This window comes from Pseudophryne corroboree, chromosome 7 (genome assembly GCF_028390025.1).
Source record: "Pseudophryne corroboree isolate aPseCor3 chromosome 7, aPseCor3.hap2, whole genome shotgun sequence".
Taxonomy (NCBI): Eukaryota; Metazoa; Chordata; class Amphibia; order Anura; family Myobatrachidae; genus Pseudophryne; species Pseudophryne corroboree.
This window is the reverse complement of record NC_086450.1, coordinates 292,447,540-292,469,820: the sequence shown is the minus strand read 5'-3', so window position 1 is coordinate 292,469,820 and position 22,281 is coordinate 292,447,540. Positions and strand designations below refer to the sequence as shown.

Sequence of the window (22,281 nt, the reverse complement as noted above, 5' to 3'; positions counted from 1 at the left end):
CCGTTGAAGAGAGTGAACTGGATATGGTCGGCCTGCCTATTTATGCCCCACACACAATACAATTCAATGGTCCCTACAATCTCATTGTTCATTGGACACAGGAATTCGGCTTCGCATTATAACAAAAGGTCATAGGTTGATTCATACAGGTGGGCTGTGACTGCTTCCAACTGTTCAGGTGGGTGGGATACTGGGTTTCCCGCCGCATGACTAAATAAGAACAAATAATAGTAAATGGACATAAACTTCTTATGTCCATAACTATTCGCACGAGCGATTAATCCGCTCCAAACCAACACCGGAATATTGCTATTTAAATACTCTTCCGATGGGTACCAAACACCACTGTATGACCCCTGTTAGACCCTTCGTACAATACAAAGAGGGATCTCTCTGTTCAGGAACATGCTATGTTAACTAAACTTTCAGAATCTATCAAAGGGACCATGATCTACAAAATACATTATATAGTGAAAATATGTAACGATTGAGTCGCACGCTACGATCACATAAACTCTACCGTAAATACGCATACCGTGCGCCTGCGGGTGCCCGCGACTGTGAGTATGCGCACGTACGGGAGAGCGCACGCATGCGCAGCACGGACCTGTGTGAGGTGCAAATATGGTAGTGTGCATAGAGATATTTTTCTGACTTTGACAGTCCACCCTTTGGCAGTCAACAATAACTGCCACCTTCTAAAACATTTCAAAAAGAGAAAAATATATGTCAGGGGTTAATACATTTACATGGTTGGATAGGGGAGGAGAGGAGAAGGTAGGAAAAGGGTATGACCTAGTGAGATAGCAGAAGCATGTGTGTATGAGTCCATGTTTGGGGGGTCATGTATCATCGTGCCGTACGTGTGGTACATCAAGCTTCGAGGTATTGCGAAGTATACATTTGAATTCCTTCTTATCCCGTGGTACGGGTCTGTGGATGGGCTGTCAAACTTTACCGAGCTCTTTTCGGCTTTGGTTGTAACAAAATGGGGGAGCACATTTTAGTTGATGATACATGAATGGGGGAGATATGTGATCGCTGATATCTGTGCCTGTATTCCCTATCGACTATGTGTGTCATTACCTGAGGGTTGTAGAAATGAAGAAAAGACATAATTACGGTAAATGCGGTGGTATTCTATGTCAGGTAAATGTACATTCGTCGATTGAGGTCTTGTTTGGTGTCTGTTGAATGCAGTCTTCTTTGTGCTTTTGCCCATAAGGTGCGAGCAAAAGCTGTCAATGTCCATAGATTTACAAAAGTGTTGGGCTAGCGTAATTTTAAAATTTCTAGGGAAACTGGGGATCCATGGCATAGTTCATCAAAAATCTGTGTATCAGGTTGTCAAAACTTCTTCTTTAATCCCTCTGTTGTCTGTATATCGGCTCATCAAATTCCTCGTCCAAGTGGGTCTTTTTACCTTGGAGGAAACGGAAAAACAGGTGAAAGAAACGGACCGTAGAAATCGCATTTTCATCACATTATTGTTTCTACATTTGGGTCATAAATCAAGTCCATTGGAATTACAGTTTCCTCGCTCCTTAAACTCATTACCCTAGTACGACGATTGCACCTCATTAAAGCCTGACCGCATCTAAATATCAAACCGATCGTTATGATAACACCTAAGATACATAGGAGAAACTTCCCAACATCCATTATGACTCCTTGAGCCCAGTCTCCTAAACCAGAGAACCAATTTCGCGGGTTCAACCATGACACCCAACCAGTCAGCTCATTACCTACAGCAGCAAGAGTGAGATTGTGTCTCCTGCGAAATTCCCACTTCAGTTGGAGAATATCGTCCATCTTTTGGTCTATGACCTCGACCGGGTCCTCGGTGCTATTCGTAATATATGTGCAACATTTCACGCCGTATTGTGTTGCCAGTGTGACACAATATCCGCCTGTCACTGCTGTGAGGTAATTAAGAACCATTCTATGCTGTACCAGTTCTGTTTTATAAGCTTGAAGTTCCCTTCCAGTATACCTAAACGTGTCATCATACATTTCAGTGATATTATCTAACAAATTGGCGAGCGCAGATATGTATTTATAATTCAACACTCTAGCGGTGCGAGTGATATCTAACGCGATTAGAAACTGAATCCCGGTGGATTCATGGATCATGTCAGAGGCCGGATGCTCTGTTCTTTCTATCAGGTGTCGTTTAACTACGTGCTCGTAATGGGTGTGAGTATAAGGAGTTTAGGCAACACGGTGTATGTCTTTCATTTTGTCATGTGATACAGTCATTACTTCAGGCAGTACTTTTCCAATATAACACAATCCTTCAGAGTTTGGGGCAAGCCACTTATACGCCTTTCTCCCGCATATGAAATATGCATCATCGGGGAGAACATATGGGACGGAGTAGGACATAACCATATTACACACCTTCCATGTGAAATCTCCTAACCCTAATTCTTCCATCTGCTTAGTACACGTATCAGGTTGTACGATATGTGCACAGTATCCTGGTGATACCTCTCCAACTCTCGTAATCCTATTTCCTAAGGTATACCTATACCGGAAAGATTTTCCTCTACTGGCTATGTGGCGTATAAGCTCTGTATCTGTAGGCATTCTATCTGCTCTATGCGAAAAGGTCATGGTTTGATTACTCCATGACACTTCCCAATTTCCCGGCTTTCGGGGATTGGAGATGTTAAAGCATAATAGGGACCTATCCACATGGTATTGGTGGAGCTTCAAACTAGGAGGGCTGGAGATATTAAACCTCCTGTCCACCGGTCTCCCACCACTTAACTCAAGTACCTCCCCTAACGTTAAAGGAAATGGTACTAGCCCTGATTTGCTATGACCTTGAGGTACTTGAGAGCATACCCAACAATCTGTTTTATTTAACACACTACCCACTAAGGAGTGATAGTCACTCAATGGATGCCGGTCCATATGGATATTAAAACTGGATTGGCATTTCTTTATGCACCCATCCTCAATGACATTGTTACAGAGCCGACAGATACAGTTTTCTTCAGCTAACAATCCTTCACAATGTTTACAAATAACATGACTGCTGGATCGTTTCCGGTACTCGCCTTTGCTTGGTGATTGGGTTGTTATTGGAAATTTACACCTCCGTCTTAGTCATTGGAACCTTTCTGGGTCCTTTCTCGACCTCACTGGTACTCTCACCGAAACAGACTGCTCGGGTCAACATCATGGTCAACAGGAAAAATCCATATCACAGTCTCTTGGGGCAAGTCCATCTTACAGGAGGAGAAAAGAAGAAATTTGTAATGGGGTACAGAAAATCAGTTTGAGGGGGAGAGAAACTTGTTACGATAATTAGTTCTCTCGTCTTGTTGTTCTTCTTGTTCTGCTGTCTTCTCAAAGGTGCTGTCTCTCAGTCTTCCAAACGAACATTCTGGTGATGCAACATTCCCTCCAAACCAGCGATCTTTCTGTAAGGTGCAAAAAATCTTGCATCACCATTTGCCTAACTGAGGTGTGACATACCATCTTTAAAACATGAAAGCATGAGTGAGAAGAGAGAGAGAAAACAACAACAGAAAAAAAAAAAAAAGAGAGAGAGAACAATTCATATATGTATATATATAACATAACACATCAATAAACAACAACAGGAAAAAAAACATTTTTCAAACAAACAGTTTTCAAACATTTTAGAACATTTTAAAACATTGTCAGATCATCAGGCTGTCATATCTACATGTCTAATGGTTTCCTTGCGCAGTCCCTCCCCCCAGCACTTCCATATTCCACTGTCTGTATCTGGCCAGAATACATTGATGCGGATTGGTCATGCTGGGGTTTGGTAGACTTCTGCAAAGACCAAGTATATATGCAATGTTTGAATCCTACCAATATTCGTCAGAGATGGGGAGAGAGAAAAAAGAAACATTTCACAGATACATTTACAACGTTTCACCCGTCATTCCTGTGTCTTCAGGGAATGACCTCCCAATTCATTAACTATTACCTCAGGCTTACCATCAGTCCTAATGATCACCTTTCCTGATTGCACATTATGGGTGTGGCTCAAAATTCTTCCTATATGGTCCCTGTTTATAATTGTGTGTGTTTTAATTTTGCTCATTTCTGGGTCTAGGGGGTCTGACTTTATGTGGGTTATTACAGCTGCTGGCATAATGCCCTTCTCTTTTACAAAGAAAACAAACCCGGGGCTTCTTCCAAGTGTCAGTGACCTGAGGTTTTGGTAGATTTGATGCCTCCTCAAACGCTCGGATGCTCATCACCATCAACCGCTTTCCCTGTGCTTCCCTGCTTCCTTGGATATCATGGTTATGTTGTTGTCTAGGGGATTGATATGACTTTTGTATTTCTCTTGATCTACAATCTCTCGCAAAGTGTCCCCTTTTTATGACAATTGTAACAGACTTCCACATTTAAATTTCTCGCAGGGGTTTGGGGCTTATGCTGGAGTGGTCTTGTGGTTAGGGCCTGTATACTTGCGGCCATTAATTTATCACTTTGTGACTCTCTGTATCTGGTGATATTTTGATCAATATCAATAGCGGCCTCTCTTAATGCGGCCACCGAGATATTTCTCCAGTTTGGGTTGGTGGTCTGTACCCTTGTACTCAATACCTCCTTTAAACCATTCATTAATACCTTAACCGCTATTTCTCTATGCTGTGCGCATGTTTTGATGTCTGTGATCCCAGTGTTCCTAGCCATTACTTGCAGTGCTCGATTGAAATAACTGGAGATACTTTCCCTTTCGTTTTGTCTTATGGAGAAGATTTCATTCCACTTGACAACGGCAGGGAAATATACTTCCAACTGTTGGTTTATCTGCTTAATACATTCCTGATTGTGTTCCTCCGTTTGAGGTACTTCTGTGTCTAATTGACAATCAGTAATAAATGTCGCAGAGTCAACACCGGAGGGCAAACATGCCCTCAGCACTGTCCGCCAATCTTTGTTGGTGGGTTCTGTTGAGTTTCCTAGTTCTTTAATGAACCTTTGACATGCGACTAGATTTTTCCGTGGATCAGGAAATTCGGACATAATTGATCTCAATTCGGTCCGGGACCAGGGACAGCGCATTGCACTGTCCTGGACGGGAATGGTTCCCTGATCGTCAGTCTTCCCATTGGGGACTGTGATCACCCTGACAGGACTAAACTCAATTACATCACCTTGTTTTGGTCTTACAATATGGGGTACATTTGTTTGTGCGTGATATAAAACATTGTACGTACCTGTGGACACGACCTCACCTGACCCTCCGTTAGGGGGTTTGATTATTGCCTTTACCGATTTGGTCGCGTCCACCTGGATGTCTTGTGTGATGGCTGCTGGAAGTGGTGCCGACATCGTGTTGAGTTCACTTTCTTGCTCGTATTCCTGAGGGAAGTTTGACATGGGGTGCAACTTGCACGGGTTAATAGTTGTACATTTAACAGCATTACAATTATCATTGTTATGTTTATTACACTTATTCTTATCATCTATACTACAGTTGCTAAGTGCGTTTTTATTGTTCAACATTGTGCCTTTCTCCGCAACCATAATCCTCTCCATTGCCACATCTCTCCTCCCAAGATGAGAGTCAGGTATGTCAGTTAGCTCTTTTTGCATTTCACTTTCCTGTTGCCATAACTTTAAACAATCATAATGTTTGATCCGTCTCTTTGCTGGTTCAATAAGACCTATCCTTCTCTTTAGATTTAGTAACACTTCTGGGCTAAAGCTACCTATTCTTGGGAATTTCTCCCCGTCCAGTACAGTCATTCTTTCCCATTCATCACATAAAACCTCTATGTGTGAACCGTATTTTTCACACATTACATACCTGGCCGACCCGATTGGTCGGTTTACTAAATCAACCCGAACCGAGGTTGATCGCCCCCTACCTGAACAACTGGCCCCCATAACTTGCAGGTGTTGCTTTTCTTCAGCGAACCCTTACAAAAACTAAGATGCCCGGGGCAGGCTGGCGGTGAAGTTTACCGAGTACTCCACTCACTTCTCGCCCACGTTGGCCAGTAACACAATCACTGTATCCAGAGCTGTTGTACCCAACCTAGGGCCCCTGTGAACCTTTATTTACTGGGGCGCGTTCCCCAGCAAGTATCGGTTGTTGGATAGTTCCTGAGTGACCAGCGAACTTCCCTTAAAATAAAAAAAATTACACAAATCACGTTAGAATGTACAAATAGCGTTTATGACCTTCGTACGCAAATAGTACCGGTCAGGTTTACTAATGCACACAATTACGTGCGGTACAATCGTTCAGCACATAAGCAACTAATCTTATGTACGGAGCGACCAGTGGAATCGAAAATTGCGGCTGCGAATTCCTTCAGCCAGAGCTTGTATGGCCTATATGGGTGTTGCACCAACCCTTTCTTGGTGTTGTGCCTGTGGACTATATAGCGGACTTCCTTGTCTGCTGTACCTGAACCTGCTGGTCTGCTATGACCTCCTGGTCTGTTACAGTATGACCTCCTGGTCTGCTGCACTCTAATGCTCAAATTGTATGTTTTAACCAGCCTCCCTAGCCACCATGTACATCACTTACACGTATGTACCTCACGAGAACTCGACTTTTCTTGTGGTTCAACCTCAAAAATTGTAAAAACAAACACTCACTCACCACATATACACTTTTGTTTCTATTTCTATTTCTGCGCAGAAATTTCTCTTTAGACCAGATGTGTTACAAATTAGGAGAAGGATCTATTAATTTAAATTTTGAATGTTAAAATAGATTTGCGCGATTTATCGCCTTGCGTTATTTACCGCGTTGCGCTATTTATCGCGTTGAAAAAAATTAACACTTGTGATTTGAGTTACGTGGGCGTACCCGTACGCTCCGTTGCGTAATATACGCTGCGTGCGTCGGCCCTTGGGTTGCGTACACAAGTCTCAGTCCTTTGTTAGAGACACGTGTACGCAAAGCAAAGATCCACCGTAACAATTTATACGTTTATCAATGTAGATGATCCTTTATCATCTACCACGCACCACACTGACTTCGCCTTGTCTCTCAGGCACAGCTGTGTTTGTCTATACTTTAACTATATTACCTTTTTACTCTTAAACTATGAAATAGCGGCAAATCTCTCTTAGCACGTTTATCAACTATAAAACTGGCAAACAGGAGAGTGATATACGAAAATACACAAATGAAAAAAAGAAATGCAGATATATATGTGTGCGTGCGTGTGTACGCAAGACAGAAAAATAAACAGTTTTAAAAGAGACTAGCGTGTTGTTCTTACCTCCGGTTCCCGGATTCCTTCAGCACCCTTTACTAAGAGAAGCAGACGCTTATCCAAACAGCACTACGAGGAATATGATCTCCCGCCCTTTGCTGCTGGATAATGTCTGCTGAAATTACCTAGTGCAGATATGTGAAGGACAGGACGAGCCCGCAATTGATAAAGCTAAATATTTATCTTATATAATACCCTTTATGAGGTCTAAGAACACTGTACGCTATCTACGTATGAAGTACCGTAAGGGTACGCTCGTTGCGTAACAATCGCTTAGCCGTAGTCGAGACGCTCAAGCGTCACGTTCGCTCACGGCCAAGAGATCACAGGCAGGCACGCTATCGGATCGTTTTCTAACGTAATGATTCGCTATAGCGTAGCGGACGCTCGGGACCACGAGGAGATCACCAGCGGCGCTGACGCTCACAATGTTAAACCTTTGTATCTAAACCATAAACAGTGTATTGTGCAGTAAAACCTTAGTGTAATGATAGAGTGTAAATGCAACACAGTATAACCTTATTACCTTTAAAGCTGTTCTAGCGTCACCGACGCTCTGAGAATACTTAACACTATAAGAAATACACAGATACCGTGCTCAGGGTCCAACGCCTAATATATATATTATGAATGATATACTTGCAAAAGAATTAATACAAATACAAATCATACACTACAATATAACATAGACTACCTAACCAGATAACTACACAGGAAATATAATACAATTACTATTTAAGAGAAAATAAGAGAGAAAGAGGAGGAGAGAGAGAGAGAGAGAGAAATTGGCCCACAATAACAAGAAGATCAATATAGTTGCAGAGAAACACTTACGCACAAGGGGAAACGATCGCATGCGCCTCGATATCCAGCTCCCGATTATCAGCAATGAGAACCGTTGAAGAGAGTGAACTGGATATGGTCGGCCTGCCTATTTATGCCCCACACACAATACAATTCAATGGTCCCTACAATCTCATTGTTCATTGGACACAGGAATTCGGCTTCGCATTATAACAAAAGGTCATAGGTTGATTCATACAGGTGGGCTGTGACTGCTTCCAACTGTTCAGGTGAGTGGGATACTGGGTTTCCCGCCGCATGACTAAATAAGAACAAATAATAGTAAATGGACATAAACTTCTTATGTCCATAACTATTCGCACGAGCGATTAATCCGCTCCAAACCAACACCGGAATATTGCTATTTAAATACTCTTCCGATGGGTACCAAACACCACTGTATGACCCCTGTTAGACCCTTCGTACAATACAAAGAGGGATCTCTCTGTTCAGGAACATGCTATGTTTTTTTTTTTAAACTTTTCTTTTTATTGAAGCAATTAAAAGTAAAATACAACAAACATATGTGTGTAATTGTAAATCCATTAAACACAAATATAAAGTACATTAGAGAGCTCAGTACAATATGTGGAGAAAGAAAAAAAAAAGGGATCAAACATTGTAGATATTATACATATAGTATATTACATGGATGAGAGATAAAGATAAATACGGTAAATATATGTGCAGTAAAATGAGCCCGAGACCATGGAAATCTAACCAGTCTTATCAAATAGTGATTGGAGGGTCCCGAAGGAAGACACGAGTTTCATACCATAGGGTGTCACGAAAACATTTAATAATGGTTTCTTTAGTGGATATAGGGAGAACCTCAATGAAACTCTCCCAAGTAGCAAAAAAAAATTTCAGTACGGGATTCTTTTTGGAGAGAGGCCTCTAACCAGTCCATGTGACAAATATAAAATAATTTATCTGTAAACATGTCTAAAGTAGGTGTTGAGCTTTGTATCCACATGTGTAGGATTGATTTTCGGGCTGCAGATGATATTGCTAATAATAGTTTCTTGACCGGTTTGGATACTCGGATATTTGGTGGTAGTAGACCAAATATCGCCCACTCCGGCGTGTGGGGAATATAATTTACTAGATGTTGAGAGGCATAGCGCCATACCATCAGCCAAAATTGTCTTAGAGAAGGACATGCCCAAAAGCAGTGATAAAGGTCAGCAGATTGATGTCCACATTTGGGGCAACAAGGGTTGTCCAGCAAACCTATTATGTAGCCCCTGTGTGGTGAAATGTAAGATCGATGAAAAATATTGAGGTACATCTCTGCATACTTAGCCGCTGGGAATGTAGCAATCGAGGTCTGTAACATTTTTAACAAAATGTCGACTGTTAGGGATGGGAACTGTTCTAACCATTTAGTAATACCAGTTTTAAGGGATGAGTGTTCCAGTGAGGTTCTGAGATAATTATAATAAGAGGAGATAGCCCCTTTAGATAGAGGTGATTTTAACAGCATGTCGTCCAGAGGGTTGCCCCAATCGCCCGTCGGGATTAATTTAGAAATTTGATTAGCATAATGTTGAGCTTGAAAAAATATGAAGTTGTGAGGACCTATAAATGTGAATTTAGTCACTGCATCTGAGTATGAGAGCGGCTTATGAGTTTTGTGATTAATTAGTTGGCCTACTTTACAAAGTCCTTCTAGGTACCATTCATAGAATGGGTGAGCGGCATTACCATGTTGAAAGTTTGGATTCAGTAAAAAGGGTAGATGTATGGAAAAGTTTTGATGAATTTTGTATTTATGTCGTAATAGCAGCCAAACTTTTCTGGTGGTGAGAAGGAGAGGGTTGTTGGTCAAATCCAGAGGCATTTCTGTGTCTTTTGTGTGTAAAAAAGCCGCCAATGATAGTGTAGGTATGAAATGTTGTTCCAGAGAAGTGTCAGTGTATGTTTGCTCGTGATGTAGCCAATCCTTAATGTAGCGGATATGGGCAGCATAATTGTATGTTAAAATGTCAGGAAAGTTAATTCCTCCATTAGATTTGGGTTGACACAGCTTAATTAATCCAATGCGTGCCCGTTTGTTATTCCACATAAATTTTCTAAAAAGGGAGGTTAACTGCAGCAGATCGTGTCGTGACAATAATATGGGAAGAACCTGTAGTGGGTATAATATTTTAGGAAAATAGATCATACGAAGTATGTTAGCCCTGCCTAAGAAGGACAACTGGAGGTGGCTCAACCCCTCGATCCCTGTTTTAATCTGTGAAATTGTTTTTTTAATATTAATATCATATAGATTAGAAATATTCTTGGGAAGGAGAATACCCAGGTACGGAAGTTTTGTTTTTGCCCATTTCAGAGACAAATTTCCAGCCCATTTTGGACGATGGAATCCTTGTTTTAAATAAAATGCTTGTGATTTTTCAAAATTAACAAGAAAACCAGAGGTAGAACCTATTCTATCAATTAGGTGCAAGAGAGGTCGTAGGGAGCGTTTAGGGTTTGATATATGGATGAGGACATCATCAGCAAAAGCTGTGATTTTTATTTCAGAGGTTCCTACACGTATACCTTGTAATATAGGCCAAGAGTCTATTATCCTGAGCAAGGGATCTAGTGATAGATTAAATAGTATCGGGGAAAGGGGGCATCCCTGGCGAGTCCCTCTGGACATAACTATCGGGTCAGATCTTGTACCATTAATCAGAAGAGTGGTAGTAGGAGAGTTGTAAAAAAAGGTAAAGGAACATGCTATGTTAACTAAACTTTCAGAATCTATCAAAGGGACCATGATCTACAAAATACATTATATAGTGAAAATATGTAACGATTGAGTCGCACGCTACGATCACATAAACTCTACCGTAAATACGCATACCGTGCGCCTGCGGGTGCCCGCGACTGTGAGTATGCGCACGTACGGGAGAGCGCACGCATGCGCAGCACGGACCTGTGTGAGGTGCAAATATGGTAGTGTGCATAGAGATATTTTTCTGACTTTGACAGTTCTAATATACTGAATACTTAGTATGGTATGAGGAGCACGGTTATTAAATGTTTAGTATAGTCATCTGGTCTCATTTGGGGAGAGATGTATCAAGCATTGGAGAAAGATAAAGTGGAGAAGGTGTCCAAAGCAGCTTCTAACAGTCCTTTATCTAGCACAGTTATTGACCTGACAGAAGGTGATTGGTCCCTTTGGCCAACTACTTCACTTTTGGGTCTATTTATGAAGCAGTGAAAAGAGTAGAGAAGTGAGCCTGTGGAGAAGTTGCCCATGGTTTTACCTATTACATTGACCATAAATTATTTAAATAGGTCCTTTACCACCAACCCAGTTTGGGAACCACTGCTAATAGAGCATCTCTTCTGCTAACCACTGTACTCAGTGGCAAAATGATTATCATTGCTGCCTTGCAGCATTAAGACTATAACCTTGATTGCGGCTGGGGTACTATCTGTGTGGATTATTTGGACTTTAATGTGGTTGTGTTGTAGAAAATTTAGACTCTAATCTCCAATAGGGCAGGAAATCATATGAATGAATCAATTTTACCTGGAAAGTGCTGTATAATATAGTGGGGATATATGAATAAACAATAAAAAAAAAATACATGAATGTTTCAGAGAACTGAAACTAAATAGCTAGATGATTGAATCTATATACAATTATTTCTGGACTGTTAACTCTACATACAGTAATAAACGCTACCCAAAGATGCGACTTTTCCATATCTAAACATACTGTTCTGTTACCAAAGAAAATGTTAAGTACAAAAAAAAAATCTCTAGTTGCTCAGTGAATCTTTCATTTCTATATGTATTTTCCTTTTCAATAATTCTTAAGAAATTAGAATATATTTATTTAAGGTTCTGTGTATCTACCATTCTCATTCATATGTTCAACAACATAGATTCCAGGAGCAGCATAACATTCTGTGACAGAGAGCATTTTTTCTTCAGGGGATTCTTTGATATGTAAAACACAGAAAATGAAGGTCTCAGAGCAGAACACCAATTGAAGATAATAAAATCCATACATGCATACATTACAAGTGGTATGGTTTGGGCAGATAGCATAAGGTCAGTAGTCATCTTTATTGTGAGGAGTCTGAAAAACTATTCCTGACCCATATTATTGAAATAATCATTAATGGGAATAGAGAGCCATTATACAGCGTTCTCTATTTTAGATGCACTGCAGGGAGAAAAAAAACAGCACTTTAATGGTGTGTACCCATATACAATATATATTCCCCCCTTATATTCCATAAATAAATTGTTCAAAATAGTTATGGAAATTTGCTTACTGACTTAGGATTGCCAAGTATATAAACTGTATAATTTAAACACGTTAAACGAATGGAACAAGAGTTGAACAATTTTAAGCTATAATCATGTTGAATGACAAATCAGAGTTTGCAAAAAATGAATTCCAGTCAAATTACTTTCCAATAAAATGATGTATGAGCAGTGAATGGCCAGTAAATTTGTTGATGCAATAAGGGTGCAGATAGAAAAACAGCTCATTTTATATACAGTATATATATATATATATATATATATATATATATATATATGTTCCAGCATAACTCTGGAATGCCTGGAGCAATTTACACCAAACTTGGTACACATATGACTTACAATCTGGCAAAATTACTGTGGGGGTAAGACACCCTTAGCACCCCTAGGGGTGGGGGTGGGGGTGGGAAGGGGGTGACATGTAAAAATCAATAGTTTTCGGGGTCGCAGAGATGAATAGTGACACTCCCGATGCCGTTGCTGTCCAATTTCAGCCCCCATCAGGGGGAGAGAAGGGGTGAAAGATAAAATGTATGCGTATGTATGTATGTATGTATATATATATATATCAGATATAAGTACTTAACCACCCTATTTCTAGTCAGGAGAGGATAGTGTCTCAATTATCAGAGGTTAAACTGTGAATTGAACTAACCATTGCCGAACCTCTCAGAGAGCAATAGGAGGAAAGGAGACCTAAATATTTTGACTCTCAAATGCATTAAAGGAAAGCTTGATAGTCAGTAACTGCTTATCTGCTGTGTAAATGGTACCGACAGATCTCCCAGTGACCTTAAGTGTTGTGCAAAATCTTTACCTTTTTCACCTCAAAGGAGGAGCCCTCAGGAGTGTGAGAAGCTAAGCAAGGAGACCTAGGGCCCTTTGGAATAGAGTCAACCTATCCCTGCAAACCTTACATATTTAACATATAGCGGGCCGAGTTTAGCCAGTCGTCCCAGCATTTACAGCACTGAGCAGTGCAGCATCAGAGGTGGGACGGGGCAGAGAAGGTGCCGGATTATTCTCCTCAGCACCAGCCTTTTGACAGCATCAATCCATGGAAGTCCTGCCCGGAGGTGCATCCGACAAAGATTGGCAGCGGCGGGCAGAGCATGTCCTGTTGTAAGTCTAATTAGGTTACCAGGAAGTCCTTCAAAATTAAAGTTATACACACAGAAATACTTGAACTTCCGTAGCGAAGCACGGGTATTCAGCTAGTATATATATAAAATTAGGTTGTGCCAACACTTCTTTGCTAAATGTGGCAACTGCTTCCTGGTTCCCTCCCGGATTCCCAACCATGGCATGTCTGGGACAAATATAGCAATTGCAGGGTGGCACTCTAGATGTCTTGTACAAAATAGTCAAAGTCCTATGTTGAGAAAAAACATTTCAATGCTTTATTGATGCGTTTTCTAGATATACTATTTTGCACAAGACATCTAGAGTGCCGCCCTACAATATATATATATATATACATATACACATACACACACACACACACACACACACAGTTGTGCTCATAAGTTTACATACCCTAGCAGAATTTGTGATTTTCTGACCATTTGTCAGAGAATATGAATGATAACTCACAAACTTTTCTTTCACTCATGGTTAGTGGTTGGATGAAGCCATTTATTGTCAAACAACTGTGTTTACTCTTTTTAAATCATAATGACAACAGAAACTACCCAAATTACCCTGATCAAAAGTTTACATACCCCAGTTCTTAATACCACGTATTGCCCCCTTTAACATCAATGACAGCTTGAAGTCTTTTGTGGTAGTTGTGGATAAGGCTCTTTATTTTCTCAGATGGTAAAGCTGCTCATTTTTCTTTGCAAAAAACCTCCAGTTTCTGTCAATTCTTGGGCTGTCTTGCATAACTGCACGTTTGAGATCTCCCCAGAGTGGCTCAATGATATTGAGGTCAGGAGACTGAGATGGCCACTCCAGAATCTTCACTTTATTCTGCTGTAGCCAATGACAGGTCGACTTGGGCTTGTGTTTTGGATCATTGTCATGTTGGAACATCCAAGTACGTCCCATGCGCAGCTTCCGGGCTGATGAGTGCAAATTTACCTCCAGTATTTTCTGATAACATTCTGCATTCATCTTGCCATCAATTTTGACCAAGTTTCCAGTGCCTTTGTAGCTCACACATCCCCAAAACATCAGTGATCCACCTCCGTGTTTCACAGTAGGAATGGTGTACCTTTCATCATAGGCCTTGTTGACTCATCTCCAAATGTAACGTTTATGGTTGTGGCCAAAAAGTAAAATTTTGGTCTCATCACTCCAAATGACTTTGTTCCAGAAGTTTTGAGGCTTGTCTCTGTGCTGTTTGGAGTATTGTAAGCGGGCTGCTTTGTGGCATTTGCGTAGTAATGGCTTTCTTCTGGCGACTCGACCATGCAGCACATTTTTCTTCAGATGCCTCCTTATTGTGCATCTTGAAACAACCACACCACTTTTTTTCCCAGAGAGTCCTGTATTTCAGCTAAAGTTATTTGTGGATTTTTCTTAGCATCCCGAACAATTTTCCTGGCAGTTGTGGCTGAAATTTTTGTTGGTCTACCTGACCGTGATTTGCTTTCCACAGAATCCCTCATTTTCCACTTCTTAATTCGAGTTTGAACACTGCTGATTGGCATTCTCAATTGCTTGGATATCTTTTTATATCCCTTTCCTGTTTTATAGAGTTCAATTACCTTTTCCCGTAGATCCTTTGACAATTCTTTTGCTTTCCCCATGACTCAGAATCCAGACACGTCAGTGCAGCACTGGATGAAAGATGCAAGGGTCTTTCAGGAGTCAAGAAACTCACTGACCTTTTATACACACACACTGATTACACACTAACAGATCACAGGTGAGGATGGTTACCTTTAGTAGCATGTTATCAGGCCAAAATCTCCAGGGTATGTAAACTTCTGATCAGGGTCATTTGGGTAGTTTCTGTTGTCATTATGATTTAAAAAGAGTAAACAGTTGTTTGACAATAAATGGCTTCACCCAACCACTAACCATGAGTGAAAGAAAAGTTTGTGAGTTATCATTCATATTCTCTGACAAATGGCCAGAAAATCACAAATTCTGCTAGGGTATGTAAACTTATGAGCACAACTGTGTGTATATATATATATATATATATATAAACAATACTCTCTCTCTCTGCGCTATTTGAGTATAACTAATGTAGTGATAAAGATTTATGACTGGCAGCCTAATTCACCTAAGTTCCTTGCTAGGAGGAAATGACAAAAGAAATATACAACAATAGGTGAGCTGGCGCCTGAGGGTTGAGTCAACACCCTGTGTTACAAAACGCACTTATGATTCACACCTTTAAGAGTCAAAATGTGGTGGCCACATGTTACATCATAAAATGTATTATATATACATAAAAACAAATTCAAAGTCCATGGTTCATTTGTAAAAGGAGCAATAAGTCACTCCACACTTAGTGTATTTCTGTTTAAGATGTCGAGGACAATAGTAGGTGAATCTCTACAGTCTCCTCTTTTTCTTCAATATATATTCAGAGGTGACATCATAAAGGAAGAACAAGAATACCCAACGCATTTTGTCTTATTATAAGACTTCATCAGGGGTACATCTTAACTGTATGATAAGTATTATCAAAAATAAGCAGATATGGATACCCGACACATCGATATAAAAAACCCTTAGTATCAGAGGGGCTTTCTATTTGAGTCGTCCGCCAATCCTCATGCGTCGACTACTTGAAAGTGAAATCTAGATACTCAGGAGTAGCAGGAATTCACTTAGGTGAGAACCTTTAGTGGATCAGCAGTGATAGCCTGGTCTCTGAGTCCCAGCATTTACAGCACTGCGCAGGGCAGCATCAGAGGTGGGACGGGGCAGAGAAGGAAGCGGAATATTCTCAGCACCAGCCTTTTGACAGCATCAATCCATGGAAGTCCTGCCCGGAGGTGCGTCAGACAAAGATTGGCAGCGGCGGGCAGAGCATGTCCTATTGTAAGTCTAATTAGTTTACCAGGAAGTCCTTCAAAATTAAAGTTATACACACGGAAATACTTGAAATTCCGTAGCAAAGAACGGGTATTCAGCCAGTATATATATATAAAATTAGGTTCTGCCAACACTTCTTTGCTAAATTGCTACGTCCTGGTTCCCTCTTGGATTCCCAACCATGGCATGTCTGGGACCAATATAGCAATTGCAGGGTGGCACTCTAGATGTCTTGTACAAAATAGTCAAAGTACTATGTTGAGAAAAAAACTTTTCAATGCTTTACTGATGCATTTTCTAGATATACTATTTTGCACAAGACATCTAGAGTGCCACCCTACAATTGATATTTACATATATATATATATATATATATAAAGCTAAACCCAACAATATATACAGTGATGTGCAATTTGATTGGGACAAAGTACAGTAAGTTTTTGGGTATGGAACAGTGTCCGACACTGGAATCCCGAACAGTGGCATAATGCCAGCATCAAAATTCCAGCATCAGAATCCCGATGGTGTTTGGGATCCCTGCATCAAAATTCCGATGCCTGGAATCCCAAACGTTCTTTTAATGGGACGTGCTTGCATCCTGCCGCAAGGGGTGGGAGGTTAGGTTTAAGAATTAAGGGTAGTTAGAGTTAGGATGTAGGAAAGAGAAGGGTATGGTTAGGTAACGGGAGGGGGGATTAGGCTTAGGCACTCACAAGGGGAGGTTAGGGTTAGGCACCTAGCAGGGATGGTTAGGTTTAGGCAGTGAGAAGGGAGGGTTAGGATTAGGCACCACCGGGGAGGGATAGGGTTAGGCACCCACAAGGTAGGGTTAGGGGAGGGGAGGGTTGAGGTACTTTCTGGGGGGCTGTCGGGATTCTGATTGATGGGATGCCGTTGCCGGTATTCTGATTGTCGGCATCCCATCCATCGGTATATCATGCCGAATCCATTGTATATACAGCAGACTCTGGCATGATACCAGTTGTTGGCAGGGTACTTTATTGCACAGGTGTACACCTGTATATAACATTATGCTGAGACTGAACTGTTATACAGTGTCACTTCATAATTGGTGCAATGCACACCTTCCTATAGCAGGTACTGTGACTGCAATACAAGCTGGCTCAGAAATGTTACACAATGCCCACAACTGACAAATGATTGATTAGTGATATTTGTCCAAAGAAAAGTTAGCGAATTATGATGGCATAATAATTTTAGCTATGTATGTAAATTTTTATTTTTTCAGATTTCAGAACTGTTCATCTATTATAACAACATCCCGTTTTAATATAACTGATTATTACACATTGATACCCAAGAAAAGTTTTCATACATGTAAATTTCATCATATTTTAACACAATCAGTTATACACAAAGGTGTTGTTATCTATTCTCTTACAATAGGGGTATAGTGGTCGATACAAAGCAAGGCAACAAAGTCATTTATTTGATTATTTGAAAGTATGTCATATGTAAATACTATTTACCTTCTTCCTAATAGTCTGTAGGAAGTGATCATACAATGTAAATGTTTTGTGTTCCCTGACATTTATATAGCGCACAGTTAAAATGAGTCGTGTGACCCAAGTATTTGGGAGCAGTGTAAATATATATTACCAAACTGGTATTTCTTACATATAGCAAATGATAACAACATGTTTTCCTGTTTTTAAAATAAAATGTTGAAAATATACTGACTTCTAGTACAATTTAAAACTTGAAAATAAACAATAAGGAGTCATTTGAATTAGGATTGATGCAAAATCACTTTCTCCAACATGATGAATGGGTGATGTGCAGATCATGCAGGAGTGACTTAAGGGGAAAGTAGGTTGTTGTTACTCACTGCCACAACAGCACGTCACCGGTAACGCCCATGCAGCACTCCTAATTGAATTGACCCTTAAAAGTCCAGAGGGTACAAAACAGTCATGATAAATTTGTTTATCTGCTTATCTTTATTACTATCTACATGTTTAGTACATAATGTGTAAAACTCATTACAGAATGTTGTTTGTTACTGTTATGTGTTCCAGGTGTTCTCTGGCTGTCCGTGGTGTCTGAAGTGCTCTTCATTTTACTTTTAGTCGTGGGATTCAGCCTTATGTGCCTAGAATTCTTTCAGTCAAATAACGTTGTGGATGGTCTGAAGTTAAATGCATTTTCTGCTGTCTTCACTGTGCTGTCAGGTAATCTAGAATTTCTATTGCACACAAGATATGGTGGAAAAATACATTCTGAAAACAATATAAACCTTTTTTGTGCATTTGCTATGATAGAAAATGTAGCATACATATTAGTGTTATATGAGGTTTATGTACAGACTGTGAAACCTTTGCTGAGCATTGAGGTAATTACAACAGATGGCATGCTGGGGAAGCCTTACAAAATGAGTTTTTTTCCACACATAGCCCCTGTTTTATGCCAACACACATGGATTTGTGCAGCAATATGGTGTCTTTTACCGAGGCATTTTTCAGGTCAGGTTGGAGTTGGCATGCCTTATAGACAAAGAGTTATTAGATAAGGAAACAGCATTGCTAAATAAAGATTTAATTTTGCAGACAGGATATTAAAATGAGCTCTACGGGGAAGTTGAAAATATATATTTAAAAACATCACATTTAAAAAAAAAAAACCAAGGCATTTATAATCTCTTAAAATGAATCATTGTGACACTTGAGTATCAGTGTTTCATGGCTGGTGAATCACTTCGTTATGGCTGAGCTAACAAAATATAGAAACTTGGAACACAACCGCCATTTGTTTCGCTGCCAAGGGCAAAAGAGTTACATCATTGGAGCACCACTTCTAGGTAGCCAGGGGCATAGTTCTTACATCATGGCATTGTACATAGGCCAGGTACCTGTGAATCAGCTTAAACGGTAATTCTCACATAACTCGACTCTTTAAAATGGACATTTATTTTAAATTGTTAATGTTTCTAGAAAACCACTAGTGGAATTGTGCTAGTTTAATAAAGTATATTGATATGGTGGAACAAATTCAAGATAGGTGAAAATGATTTAGATATAAATAATATCTTTATATTAAAAACACATGAAAAATTCTACACAATAATTAAGCACATAGAAAAAAAGGTGAATAAACCAAGGTGAATAAACTAACTAGGTTAAACCAATAGGTAAAAACTACAATGCAAGTTTGAAAATGCATGGGTGTACTACAGGTCCCAGGATAGAATTTAAGCCTTTGCAAAGCTCTTAATACACTCGAACATATACAACAGTAATGGCAATTGTGGCATAGAAAGTTGTTAGGTAATAAAGTTGAATGATATAAGCAGTGTTCATGGACTTATCACATGGGAAAGGTCCACTTTACCATTATATTCTGATATATACATTGGAGTCCCATGGTGCATCCATAACCTATGTATTAGATCTGATGTAGCTGCCGACCACGTCCAGTCTCAGTGTTGTGTACTCTATGCAGGTACTGTAAGTACTGTGAGTTCAAGAAATCCAGTAGCAGCAGTAACTACTGGAACCTTACTGTACAACATGCTTACCTACTTTTATTGTCTCCTCTCCAGAAGAAGCCCGGAGAGGAGACGCTGCAGGGAACTTCGAGGGTTAGGACCAGACTGTCACCTCATTATACACCACCCCCAACATGAGACAATGCCCACAATTTGTGGCAGGAGGGGCGGGCTTATTGACATGATTCCCTTCATTTAGCCCTGCCTCCTCCACAACAGTGCCACAATTTCTTTTGGTGCTGCAGAGGACTAACCTAAAAATTGTAAGTCTCCCGCAACCCCCGGGAGGGCAGGCAAGTCTGCTGTATAAGACTGTAAAGTAAGGTTCCAGCAGCTCTGAAATCAGGATTTCCTGTTTTGGCACTTACATTACTTGCATACAGTTATACAGTTGTACAGTTGCTGCTGGTGTCTTATGAGCAGTTGCTGCATGGTCAGATCCTGGAATGTAGACGCTCTGCTTGGAATACTGTTAGGTATTGTTTACCTCCAAGAAAACCAAGAAATGAGTGAGAACTTCAACCCTTCAGCTCAATCTGCCCGAACTCACTCTGCCCTACGCCCCACTGTATAGATCCGCCACAGAATCTGACTTCTGCGCATCTTGTTCCTCCACCACCACCACCCTCACTAAAGCCATTACATTTTTCTTCTGTTCTCTTTCCCATTTTTTCTGTACGCCGTAACAAAAACGAGATTTATGGTAAGAACTTACCGTTGTTAAATCTCTTTCTGCGAGGTACACTGAGCTCCACAGGGAATGACATTGGGGTGTAGAGTGGGATCTTGATCCGAGGCACCAACAGGCTCAAAGCTTTGACTGTTCCCAGAATGCATAGAGCCACCTCCCCTATAACCCCGCCTCCATGCACAGGAGCTCAGTTTTTGTTAACCAGTCCAATGCAGTAGCCGGTAAAAGAGACGACGACTGTTAGTAGCCACATACACCACATTCTCACAACAGGAGAAAGTGTCAGCGGCTAATGCCATACCAAACCAAAGAAGCTAAGTGCGTCAGGGTTGGCGCCCTATGGAGCCCAGTGTACCTCGCCGAAAGAAATGTAACAACAGTAAGTTCTTACCATAAATCTCATTTTCTGCTGTGGGGTACACTGGGCTCCACAGGGAATGACATTGGGGAAGTCCTAAAGCAGTTCCTTATGGGAGGGGACGCACTGTAGTGGGCATAAAAACCCGACGTCCAAAGGAAGCATCCTGGGAGCGGATGTATCGAAGGCATAGAACCTTATGAACGTGTTCACTGAGGACCACGTAGCCACCTTGCACCACGGCAGGCCACCCAAGAAGGTCCAACAGACCGAGTAGAATGGGCCTTAATAGTAGCAGCAGCTGGACGACCAGCCTGTACATAAGCATGTACAATCACCATTCTAATCCATCTGGCCAAGGTCTGCTTGTGAGCAGGCCAGCCACGTTTGTGAAAACCAAACAGTACAAAGAGAGAATCAGACTTTCTGATAGGAGCTGTCCTCTTCACATAGATACGGAGAGCCCGTACCACATCCAAAGACCACTCTTTGGAAGACAATTCAGAAGAGGCAAAGGCCGGAACCACAATCTCCTGATTAAGGTGGAAAGAAGACACCACCTTAGGTAGGTACCCGGAACGTGTTCTAAGAACCGCCCGGTCACAGTGAAAAATCAGATATGGTGACTTACAGGACAAAGCACCCAAATCCGACACCCGTCTGGCAGAGGCAATAGCCAGCAGAAACAACACCTTAAGAGAAAGCCACTTAAGGTCTACCGATTCAAGAGGCTCAAACGTAGGCCCTTGCAACGCCTATCGAACCACGACAAGTCCCAAGGAGCCACCGGCGAGACGTAAGAAGGTTGAATCCGCAACACACCCTAAGTAAATGTATGAACATCAGGTAAAGTTGCAATTTTTCGCTGGAACCAAACCAACAAGGCAGAAATATGAACTTTGATGGAGGCCAGACGAAGGCCCAAGTCCAGGCCCTGTTGTAGAAAGGCCAAAAATTTGTCCGTACTAAACTTGTAAGCATCATGATTGTTAGATGCGCACCTAGCAAAGTAAGAATTCTAGACCCTATGGTAAATCCAAGCAGAAGCCAGTTTCCGGGCCTTCAACATGGTTTGAATGACCGCCTCAGAAAATCCTTTGGCCCTTAAGACAGATGCTTCAAGAGCCATGCCGTCAAAGCCAAGCGGGCTAAATCCTGATATACACAGGGGCCCTGAACGAGGAGATCTGGGCACTGCGGAAGTAGAAGGGCACGCTGTATCGAGAGACCCTGAAGGTCTGAGAACCAATGCAATCTGGGCCATGCTGGAGCGATCAGAAGTAGGATACCTACTTCTTGCTTGAACTTCCTTATTACTCTGGGCAGGAGTGACACCGGAGGGAACACGTATGGCAGACGAAAGTTCCATGGAATT

General features: G+C 41.0%; 1 protein-coding gene across 2 annotated transcripts in view; it reads left to right on the top strand.

The window, feature by feature from the left end:
* Window positions 1–22,281, top strand: part of GSG1L (GSG1 like) — a 421,789-nt gene that overhangs the window by 206,447 nt on the left and 193,061 nt on the right. The window contains exon 3 of one of the 2 annotated variants that reach the window (XM_063934231.1): window positions 18,392–18,544. The exons of the other annotated variant lie outside the window; for it this stretch is intronic. Coding sequence (XP_063790301.1) covers window positions 18,392–18,544 — 153 coding nt within the window. The remainder of the gene's footprint in view (window positions 1–18,391; window positions 18,545–22,281) is intronic. 2 annotated transcript variants of the gene reach the window in all.